Below are 12,277 nucleotides of genomic sequence, written 5' to 3'. Positions count from 1 at the left end.
CCAGCGACATAAAGTGCAGCGAGACAGAAAACGAAATTAAGATACAAAAAATAGGACCAACTCGCCCATTAACTCTCCTTGGTGTCTCCGGGACTGAAGAATAGTCTGGGATACTTAACTCTCAGCATCCTCTCCTTAATTGAAACTTTCTTACGCCTCCTCCTCATCCTCCTCCTCATCCTCCTCCTCCTCCTCCTCCTCTTCCTCAACCTCTTCCAACTGCCACACCTCCTCCTCCTCCTCCTCCTCTATCCCTTTCTCCTATCTTTATTTTACTATTTCGTATCTCTCTGTTCTTGTTCTTCTTAATTTTATCTTTTTTTTCTCCATTTTTCATTTCCACTTCTTCCTTTTTTTCTTCTTTTCTTTTTTTTCATATCCATTTCTTTTTCTTCCTTCTTCTTCTTCTTCTTCATTTCTTCTACCTCCTAAAAGTCTAGTATTCTTCTTCTTCTTCTTCTTCTTCTTCTTCTTCTTCTTCATTTCTTCTTCCTCCTACATGTCTATTCTTCTTCTTCTTCTTCTTCATTTCTTCTTCCTCCTAAAAGTCTAGTATTCTTCTTCTTCTTCTTCTTCTTCTTCTTCTTCTTCTCCTTCATTTCTTCTTCCTCCTACATGTCTATTCTTCTTCTTCTTCTTCATTTCTTCTTCCTCCTAAAAGTCTAGTATTCTTCTTCTTCTTCTTCTTCTTCTTCTTCTTCTTCTTCTTCCTTTCTTCTTCCTCCTAAAAGTCTAGTATTCTTCTCCTTCTTCTTCTTCTTCTTCTTCCTTTCTTCTTCCTCCTAAAAGTCTAGTCTTCTTCTTCTTCTTCTTCTTCTTCATTTCTTCTTCCTCCTAAAAGTCTAGTCTTCTTCTTCTTCTTCTTCTTCTTCATTTCTTCTTCCTCCTAAAAGTCTAGTCTTCTTCTTCTTCTTCTTCTTCTTCATTTCTTCTTCCTCCCAAGAGTCTATTCTTCTTCTTCTTCTTCTTCTTCTTCTTCTTCTTCTTCCTTTCTTCTTCCTCCTAAAAGTCTAGTATTCTTCTTTTTCTTTTCCTTATTCTTATTCATATCGTCGTTATTATCCACTCCCTCCTAATTTGAATATATACATTTTTTGTCTAAAGTTGTAAGTGGCGCTAAAAGTAAAGTGGAAAGATTCGTTCATATAATTTTCCTTTTCCACCACCAAAAGAAAATTTAATCCATCCTCTACTCTCTCTTTCCTCCTCCTCCTCTTCCTCCTCCTCCTCCTCCTCCTCCTCCTCCTAACTCAGCTTTCTCCTTCTCAAAAAATAAAATATGCAGGTTGATGAAGGAAACGTTAGGTGTGGAACATGGGACAATAAGTAGTAGTAGTAGTTTATGGTAGTAGTAATAGTAGTAGTAGTAGTAGTAGTAGTAGTAGTAGTAGTAGTAGTAGTAGTAGTAGTAGTAGTAGTAGTAGTAACAGTAGTAGTAATAGTAGTAGTAATAGTAGTAGTAGTAGTAGAAGTAGTAGTAATAGTAGTAAAATATGTTTACTAACGTTTGTAATACTAAATAAAGATGGTTGTCGGCCACAGTCATTGGCGGGGTGGGGCCAATGTATTGCTTTGTGAAAGGATATGAGAAAAGATACCGCTCACAACGCAACTCTAATGGATGGAGGCCCGTAGTAGTAGTAGTAGCAGTAGTAGTAATAGTAGTAGTAATAGTAGTAGTAGTAGTAGTAGTAGTAGTAGTAGTAGTAGAGGGAGAGACAGCATTATATAAGTCACGGCCGGAATGATGAGGGAGAGACAAAAGGGGGAAGGTACAAGAGGCAGACGAGAAGAGAGAATCCACGAGTTTCATTATTTCTCCGTACAAAGCCGACTCATTACTCCCCGGCGTGTGTGTGTGTGTGTGTGTGTGTGTGTGTGTTTCCAGGACGGGTATATGACGTTGATTTAGCGAACTAAGCGAGAGAGAGAGAGAGAGAGAGAGAGAGAGAGAGGGGGGTTACAACAAAGCAATCTGTTTCACCGAGACTCTGAGACACTCACTCTCTTTTGATAAGGCGTTGAGTGGCGAAGCGGCATAATGAATCTCTCTCTCTCTCTCTCTCTCTCTCTCTCTCTCTCTCTCTCTCTCTCTCTCTCTCTCTCTCTCTCTCTCTCTCTCTCTCTCTCTCTCTCTCTCCAATAATTATTACTTCCCTCCTCTCTCCCTTCTCACCTCTCCTTCGCCTGCCTTCCCCTTGCCTACGTTTCCGCTTCCCACACTCCCTCTTCAATCTGCTTCCTGTACAGTCGCGCTAAGAAGTATTGACACAGTTTTCATAATCTTTCGGACACGGAGCGTAGGCTGGCGACATATTTCGTGTATCTATAACAAAATCACGCCTAAACATCCCTTCCCTTCGAATAATATTATGGATTATTTGAACGAAAGTCATTGCAAACTGTCTCAACACTTCATAGCGCGACTGTACCTATCCAGCACTGTCACTGTCCTCCCTCACTCGCCCTGTTATTCTCCCCTCAGGCCACAAATGCGCAGGATTGCCGTCATTTATCTACCCTCGCGGCCTCCTGTGTTGCTTCCCTTCACCCGTGATCGGCCGCCATTTATTGGACATATTGTTTTACCTATTTAGCGTTGCGTGTGTGTTGTGTTGTTGCCTCTGCCCCTCGAGTTGGGTATAATGTGTATGGTGATTGAAATGGACACGCATGGGAATGTACACACACACACACACACACACACACACACACACACACACACACACACACACACACACACACACATCTTTTATCACACTCTTATCGCCAATCTGACACCTTATGCTGCGGGACTCAGACCATCTAAAGTTACTTGCATTCACCTCCATACACTGTGCGTTAGCTCGGAAAAGATCACCACTATAAACAACAACAACAACAACAACAATAACAACAACAACTACTACCACCTTCACAACCAGCAAACACATCCACTACCACCACCAATAACAACAAAAAAACACAACGCCATTACTATCTCCTCCCGAAACTGACCTCTCTTTTTGGCCACTCCTTTGACTTCTATTCAGGAACAGTAAGTAGCGGGCTTTTTTTTTATATATATTTTTCTTTACGCCCTTGAACTGCCTCCTTTGCTGTAAAAAAATAATAATAATAAAATAAAACGCTAACAGCCACCGTCCCTATCACCCCCGCCACCTGTTCACCTGCTCGCCCTTTTCTCACCTGGCAGGGACCTGAGATGTCTGCGCAACACCATCCACACCAACCTGCTCTTCACCTACCTGATGCACAACCTCTTCTGGATCATCTACGCCTCCGTCAAGGTGAGTGCCCAGCGCCCTATATACCACCAGCCCCTGTTCTATACGCATTAACCCGTGTTTTGGCCTGGGTGGAGTAAACAGAAATGGCGCTCTTGACACCGATAAATACGCCTAACCATCCTAATAGAGAACCCAGTCATGAGGAAACCATGTCCATTTCCCTCCTCTACCTTCTCCCTTCTGCCCCACTTACCTCACCAGTCCCGTCCTAATCCCTTTCCTCCCTCCCACCCACCCCCTCCCTGACCTCCTTTCTTCTTCCCTCTCTCCCTCAAAACCGTCCTTCCTCCCCACTCCCCTCCCAGCCATTCTTCCACTTCTTGTATGACAGTCAGCGAAGAGAGTAAACATAATAGCAGTTCCACCTTAACTTAAGAGTCAAATAATCCATTCTTCTTTTCCCTCCTCCTCCTCCACCTTCTTCTCCTCCTTCTCCTCTTTCTCCTGCAGGGTTTGGTGGCTGTCTACGTGGGCTGCAGCTTCTTCGTTACGCTCCACTACTTCACGCTAACCAACTTTATGTGGATGTTTGTGGAAGGTAAGAAAAAAAAACACACGAAGGTAATTTCTCTTTTCGGCTACTCTACTCTATTTAGGAGCAGTAAGTAGCAGGCTTTTTTTTTTTTCATTATTGTTTTCTTTTTCTCACGCCCTTGCACTGTCTCCTCTGCTGTAAAAAAATAATAAAAAAAAAGACTGTCCAGGAGCCAGGTAAGAGAGGGGGACAAAAACAGTGTAGAGGATCGAGGGTAAATATATAGCGACAGGGTTACTAGAGAGAAATCATTGAGACAGATCAGTGGAGGAGACAGGTAATTAATAAGGGAAGGACGCGCTCATGCAAAAATATATGGTTCCAGGTGTTTCGTGAAAGGTGGGAGATAATGAATGAAGATGGGAGAAAATAAATGAGATGCTGGCGAGGATATGGAAGCTCTTGTAAGGAGAGAGATAGATACAAAGATAGATAGATAGAGAGAGATAGAGATAGATAGACATAGAGATAGATAGATAGATAGATAGACAGATAGATAGATAGATATAGATAGAGAGATAGATAGAAAGATAGATAAATAGATAGAGAGAGAGAGAGAGAGAGATTGTGTGTGTGTGTGTGTGTGTGTGTGTGTGTGTGTGTGTGTGTGTGTGTGTGTGTTTTGACAAATACTATGGAATATATAGGAACGCAAATACATACATCGTACAGTATTGAAAGAGATTAACTTCTAGATTCATTGATTGGCTGGACGGCTGAATGGATGATTGAAAACTGGATATTTTAAGCGTATGTATTTTAAACTCAGTAAGCTTAAAATTAGGAGAGTTCATTACAGTAATTCTAAACACTTTGCGGTGATTGGTTTAACTTCCATTGCAAGGTTTTATTTTCAACGTTCAATGGACAAAGGAGAACGATCTGCTGCCTAAACAAATTCCTTACGTTGGATATTATTATTATTATTATTATTATTATTATTATTATTATTATTATTATTATTATTATTATTATTATTATTATTATTATTATTATTATTATTATTATTATTATTATTATCATTATTATTATTATTATTATTATTATTATTATTATTATTATTATTATTATTAAGACTGAAATGGACAAATCAAACACGTAGCCAAAATGTGGAGGAAAAGTTGCAAAAATATAAAATCGCTAAAAAGGAATTCGTCATAAGATAAAATAAGACAAATCTATATATTTTATGAAAAAAGTTCTGCTGGAAAATAAAATTCACCGTGAACCCGCTGGGGAACGAGTGGTAGGAAAAATTCGTTGGTACAGGAAAAAATATACCACTGCAAATACTCGAAGCAAAAAGCATCCGTTACCTCAGAATTTCGCAGTCAAAAAAATCGTTGACAAAAAAATTCTTGCGGGAAGGGAAAAAGTCAATCAAAACTTTCCAAAAATGTTGCGTAGCACAAACTGCGTGGCACGGATTGGCCGAGGAAAAAAATAGTTCTGGCAATAAAAAGTACCATCCCGAACCCGATGCGGGCTTGGTGTGCTCCCACGAGACAAACAACCATCCCGCCCAGCCCCGACCCGCCCCGCCCCGCCCCGCCCCGCCCCGACCGCCGCGAGGTCGGGTCATGTCGCCCAAACACCGCCTCCCCTCACCTTAATACCAAGCTCATTAAAAATCTAATTTCTCGGCAGTAATTATGTGAATATTAACGCGGTGCTATCTTGGCGAGGGATTCCCACCACAAGATTATCCCCGACTCGCGGCGCCCAATTAATTACATTCTAATGAAATGAAAGCCGCGCGGAATGCTGCACAAACATCCAACGATTTTTTTTTTCTACGTATAATAACGACAGCGTCCCAAGGCGTGTCCCAGCCGCAGCAGTATGATAATGTTATTTCATTTGCATCCGTGTTCAATATATACTTCACAAACATTCCAAACATTTCCTCCGAGGCGATCAACGGGATCTCAGGAGCAGGCTTGGGTGGTTTTCCCCCTGCATACCTCTTGCCACACCCATTATATGCAATGAATATGAAGTAGGAAGATAATGGTGTTTCAATCCCAAGACCGTTCATTATCACGTGATGCATTAACGCTCCTAACAAACAGTTTATTATCATTATCTCTAATACACTTTAAAACAAACCTATTTTCTTGTGGGTATCAGAGTTATCTAAAGAAAATTGACAAAGTTGATCAAAATCGTGATATTAAACATAACAAGCCGAGGTGACATGATAAGCCTGGGTGAGGAGTCAAAACTGAAGGAAATGAAGGTCAAGAAAGGAACATAACTAGAAGAACGACAAGAGCAACACCTTACATTCCCTTCATCCTGCGGTCCGGGTTTGTAAAATTCTCCCAAACCATCGTGACGAGACGCGCGAGCCTAACGAGTTGCCACCACGCCGAGGCTCCGTGGCAACGAGGTTATCAAGGTGCAACGCTCTCCTCTAACCTTGTTACGTCCGATCCTGTCTCGTCTCCCCATCACTCTTCTTAGTCTTCCTCTTCATTACTCTTCCTCCCCTCTTTTCTTCCTCTTCATCACTCTTCCTCCCCTCCTTATCTTTTACAGTCGTTCCCTCTACCTCTGTTTAGATTTGTTTTCAGTTGTATTATTATGTTTTTTCATCTCTTTTTTTTCTAGTTTCCTTTATTCGATTATTTTTCTCATAATTGTCTTCAACCGACCTTTCCTTTTCATTTTCATACTTTTTTTTTTCGTTTCCTTCTCCTCCTCCTCCTCCTCCTCCTCGTCTCCCCATCACTTTTTCTTCTTAGTCTCCCTCTTCATTAGTCTTCCTCCCCTCCTTTCTTCCTCTTCATTACTCTTCCTCCCCTTCTTATCTTTTACAGTCATTCTCTCTCCCTCTTCCCTCTTCTTCTTTCTCTCTGTTTATGTCTTATTTTTGTTTCGATTTGTTTTCAGTCGCATTATTGTGTCTTCTCATCTCATTTTTTTTTCTAGTTTCCCTTATTCGATTATTGTTCTCATAATTGTCTTCATCCGACCTTCCCTTTTCATTTTCATACTTTTTTTTCGTCTCCTCCTCCTCCTCCTCCTCCTTCGAATACAAGACGCCGGGAGTTATGTTATCCTTGTATAATTCGCTGGTAAGGCCCCACCTGGAATACGCCGTGCAGTTCTGGTCTCCAAATTACAGGAAAGACATTGAATTACTTGAGAGAGTACAGCGCCGCGCCACGAAGATGATACCATCACTGAGGACGAAGCCCTATGAAGAGCGACTCGAGCAACTCAACCTCTTACAGCGGAGTATCTCATTAAATCATCAGTGATGGGTTACTTTCTTATTGCTATGCACTTATGTCGAAGTGTGGCACCTAAGTGGGTGGACTAAAGTAACTAAGGGCCAGTTTCACAGTTCCCCATGATGGGTTAGTAAGCTCCCAAACCAGTACCAAAGCCTTCGAAATTTCCTTGTATAGTGTCTGGTGTTTATATTTAAGTTCACAAATTTGACGAAATTATACAGGAAACATCTTGTGTATTTAGTGTGGCATCGAAGACCTCACCATTTTGGATTGTATGGGATTCTAAAGTTTGGTTCAGGCTGTTACGAAGACACTGTGTGGGACTGTGAAATCGGCTCTTAGGCACAGAAGCAGGCAACGTCGTTATAGCCAACCCTTTCTGTTGTCTACTCTTCCATGTGTCCAAGCTTCCTCCTTGTGGGGATGCGGAAAAATATCTTATAACGGGTCGTGAAAGGCTTCCTAACATCATACTTTTTCAATTTTTTCTCTCTCTCTCTCTCTCTCTCTCTCTCTCTCTCTCTCTCTCTCTCTCTCTCTCTCTCTCTCTCTCTCTCTCTCTCTCTCTCTCTCTCTCTCTCTCTCTCTCTCTCTCTCTCTCTCTCTCTCTCTCTCTCTCTCTCTCTCTCTCTCTCTCTCTCTCTCATCTCTGGAAACGATAACGGCCGATATTTCACACTCAGAGTTTTAATTAGTGATTTTTTTTTCTCTTCTCTCATTCTTTTTCTCCCGCCAGCGCCGCGATATTAGTGCTGAGATTAAACGTGGCGGGTAAGGCAAAGGCCGTGACGGAAGCGGTGGTGGTGGTGATGGTGGTGGCGACGACGTGAAAGCCAGTGTAATGAATGCCATGACGATGATGACGGCGACGGTGAAAGGCGGCGGCGTGGTGCACTATGAGCCGGTGTCCTTTGTGAGGGTTGGAGTTATCTTGCACGGACAATATATATTAACCCTGTAGCAGCGACGGGCCAAATTTGTGCCATGATATAACCCCCCCCAAAAATAGATGATGCATAAACTGATCACAAATGCTTTGATATATAATAATGAAATGGTTTGTGTGAGAGATGATTTTTTCTCATTTTTCTCGCTTGGAGGGACCATTAAGAAACATGATCCCCGCAGCTACCCCCAAAACAGATGATGCATAAACTGATCGCAAATGCTTTGATATACATATAATGAAATGGTTTGTGTGAGTGATGATTTTTTTCTCATTTTCTCGCTTAGAGGGACCATTAAGAAACATGATCCCCGCTGCTACCGGGTTAATGAAGCACGCATGAAAGCAAAACATTAAGTAACTCAGTGAATGACAGAAACACTTCGTAGAGTCATATCGAACACACTGATGACGATGAATGACGACGGTGTAGAGCGTAAAAACAGGATGGTGGTATTTGTGGTTTGTAAAGTGGTTTTGTACGAGCGATGTCTATAAAAAGCAAATAAAAGACGATGTTAAGGAAGCAAATAAAAAATAAAAAGACGCCGCCGTGGTCTACGCAGATAGGATGATATTCGCTTTTTTTTCTCTTTACGGCAAGGAGGCAGCTCAAGGGCAAAAATACAAAAAAAATATATAAGTCCGCTATACTAATCAGAGGTGCCACGTAAGATACCCATCAAGACACTTCGCATCCCAAAATTGACCTCTTTTAACCACTATTCTGAACTCTTTTTATTTAGGGCCAGTGATTAGCGGGGTGTTTTTTCTCTCATTGTTTTTTTTTCCTTGAACTGCTTCCTTTACTGTAAAAAAAAATAGAGAGAGCTTCCATGTGTAGGTCCACTGGCCACTAGCAAACTTCTTAATTTGTATCTCTGAATGGCTACAAAGGGGCATCTGAAGAGTCGACCAGGTTGCAACTATCATAAAAGGGCCATCTGGAGAGTCGACCAAGTTGCAACTACCATAAAAGGGCATCTGAAGAGTCGACCAATTTGCAACTATCATAAAAGGGCCATCTGAAGAGTCGACCAAGTTGCAACTATCATAAAAGGGCATCTGAAGAGTCAACCAATTTGCAACTACCATAAAAGGGCATCTGAAAAGTCGACCAATTTGCAACTATCATAAAAGGGCCATCTGAAGAGTCGACCAAGTTGCAACTATTATAAAAGGCCATCTGAAAAGTCGACCAATTCGCAACTATCATAAAAGGGCATCTGAAGAGTCGACCAGTTCGCACCTACCATAAAAGGGCCATCTGGAGAGTCGACCAATTTGCAGCTACCATAAAAGGGCCATCTGGAGAGTCGACCAAGTTGCAACTACCATAAAAGGGCATTTGAAGAATTTGCAACTACCATAAAAGGGCATCTGAAGAGTCGACCAATTCGCAACTATCATAAAAGGGCATCTGGAGAGTCGACCAATTTGCAACTACCATAAAAGGGCATCTGAAGAGTCGACCAATTTGCAACTATCATAAAAGGGCCATCTGAAGAGTCGACCAATTTGCAACTATCATAAAAGGGCATCTGAAGAGTCGACCAATTTGCAACTACCATAAAAGGGCATCTGAAGAGTCAACCAATTTGCAACTACCATAAAAGGGCATCTGAAAAGTCGACCAAGTTGCAACTATCATAAAAGGGCCATCTGAAGAGTCGACCAAGTTGCAACTATCATAAAAGGGCATCTGGAGAGTCGACCAATTCGCAACTATCATAAAAGGGCATCTGAAGAGTCGACCAAGTTGCAACTATCATAAAAGGGCCATCTGAAGAGTCGACCAAGTTGCAACTTGCAACTACCATAAAAGGGCATCTGAAGAGTCGACCAATTTGCAACTATCGTAAAAGGGCATCTGAAGAGTCGACCAATTTGTAACTATCATAAAAGGCCATCTGAAGAGTCGACCAATTTGCAACTATCATAAAAGGGCATCTGGAGAGTCGACCAAGTTGCAACTACCATAAAAGGGCCATCTGAAGAGTCGACCAATTTGCAACTATCATAAAAGGGCATCTGGAGAGTCGACCAAGTTGCAACTACCATAAAAGGGCCATCTGAAGAGTCGACCAATTTGCAACTATCATAAAAGGGCATCTGGAGAGTCGACCAATTCGCAACTATCATAAAAGGGCCATCTGAAAAGTCGACCAATTCGCAACTATCATAAAAGGCCATCTGAAAAGTCGACCAATTTGCAACTATCATAAAAGGGCCATCTGAAGAGTCGACCAGTTCGCACCTACCATAAAAGGGCCATCTGAAAAGTCGACCAATTCGCAACTATCATAAAAGGGCCATCTGAAAAGTCGACCAATTTGCAACTATCATAAAAGGGCATCTGGAGAGTCGACCATTTTGCAACTACCATAAAAGGCCATCTGAAGAGTCGACCATGTTGCAACTATCGTAAAAGGTAACGTTGGGATCATACGCTATAACTGCACGAACCTTTGCTTGCTTCTCCTTTGAACTAACCACGCAGAGAAAGGCAATAAGAAAGAACTGAATGCATAGAAGGGAGTTTTAAATTTGCTACACGAACGGTCGGGCATCACGGTTTCTCCTATACAGACAACACCCGTTTTGCCTTGTTTCTCTTACTTAATATTCTTGCTTACGATTTGAATAGAAACAGAAAGGGCTTAAAGAATAACATGTATAGACAAATTCCGGCAACTTTTAGGAGGAGTAAGTAGCGTTTTTTTGTTTTTTTTGTTATTATTGTTTTCTTTTTTTACGCCCTTGCGCTGTCTCCTCTGCTGTAAAAAAAAAAAATGCATCCTATACTCCTATGAAATATAAAGAGGCGCCATATAACTGTTGCGTTCAAGATTTACTTCCTTACCATGAAGTCAATCTGGCGTTAAGTTGGCCGCGTTTCCAATACTGAGTGGAAATGCAAATCCCGATCGATCCGTGGGAGGCAAATATAGTGTATCGGGGGGAGGATGCAGCTTATAGGAAAGCCATCTATAAAGGGAATATTATAAACGCTGTGAAAATAGAATAGCCACCCAGGACAACGAAACCACATGTGATGGAGGGAGTATAGGTGATGTAGATTCTCAGATATAACATGTTCCCCTAAGCCGGTGGTAGCAGCGGGGATCATGTTTCTTAATGGTCCCTCTAACCGAGAAAAATGAGAAAAAATCATCACTCACACAAACCGTTTCATAATATATATCGAAGCATTTGTGATCAGATTATGTATCATCTATTTCTGGGGGTTTATATCATGGCACAAATTTGGCCCGTCGCTGCTACACGGTAAAGCCACAAATTTGGCCCGTCGCTGCTACACGGTAAAGCCACAAATTTGGCCCGTCGCTGCTACACGGTAAAGCCACAAATTTGGCCCGTCGCTGCTACACGGTAAAGCCACAAATTTGGCCCGTCGCTGCTACACGGTAAAGCCACAAATTTGGCCTGTCGCTGCTACACGGTAAAGCCACAAATTTGGCCCCTCGCTGCTACACGGTAAAGCCACAAATTTGGCCCGTCGCTGTTACACGGTAAAGCCACAAATTTGGCCCGTCGCTGCTACACGGTAAAGCCACAAATTTGGCCCGTCGCTGCTACACGGTAAAGCCACAAATTTGTCCCTTCGCTGCTATACGGTAAAGCCACAAATTTGGCCCTTCGCTGCAACACGGTTAATGGTCCCTCTAAGCGAGAAAAATGAGAAAAAATCATCACTCACACAAACCGTTTCATAATATATATCGAAGCATTTGTGATCAGTTTATGTATCATCTATTTTTTGGGGTTTAAATCGTGAAATATATGGAAACGGGGAGAGAAACGATGCATTGTAGGACATGTTAAGCAGACCGATGCTTTGAGGAGTATACGGAGAGGAGACGATCAAATACGGGAAGAAATGCTGCGTTTCGGAAGACGTATTGCAGGACTGAGTGAGACAAGACGGAGACGTATAGCGCAGCGCGGGGATGGGAGCAGCAGGAGATGGATGTGTGTGTGTGTGTGTGTGTGTGTGTGTGTGTGTGTGTGTGTGTGTGTGTGTGAAAGAAAGAAAGAAAGAAAGAAAGACAGACAGACAGACAGACAGACAGAAAGAAAGAAAGAAAGAAAGAAAGAAAGAAAGAAAGAAAGAAAGACAGACAGAAAGAAAGAAAGAAAGAAAGAAAGAAAGATAGATAGATAGATAGATAGATAGATAGAAAGAAACAAACAAAGAAACAAAGAAAGAAAGAAAGACAAACGAGAGAGAGAGAGAGAGCAC

At 41.8% G+C, this 12,277-nt stretch overlaps 1 protein-coding gene across 1 annotated transcript in view; it reads left to right on the top strand.

Annotated features, from left to right (window-relative positions):
• LOC126981054 (diuretic hormone receptor-like) overlaps positions 1 to 12,277 on the top strand; it is a 177,387-nt gene that overhangs the window by 112,356 nt on the left and 52,754 nt on the right. Inside the window, exons 3-4 of the mRNA XM_050831720.1 lie at positions 3,197 to 3,290; positions 3,741 to 3,828. Coding sequence (XP_050687677.1) covers positions 3,197 to 3,290; positions 3,741 to 3,828 — 182 coding nt within the window. The remainder of the gene's footprint in view (positions 1 to 3,196; positions 3,291 to 3,740; positions 3,829 to 12,277) is intronic.

The sequence above is a fragment of the Eriocheir sinensis genome, chromosome 46 (assembly GCF_024679095.1).
Source record: "Eriocheir sinensis breed Jianghai 21 chromosome 46, ASM2467909v1, whole genome shotgun sequence".
NCBI classification, from domain to species: Eukaryota; Metazoa; Arthropoda; class Malacostraca; order Decapoda; family Varunidae; genus Eriocheir; species Eriocheir sinensis.
Note: the sequence above shows the minus strand (reverse complement) of the source record. Positions and strands in the feature narration are given on the sequence as shown.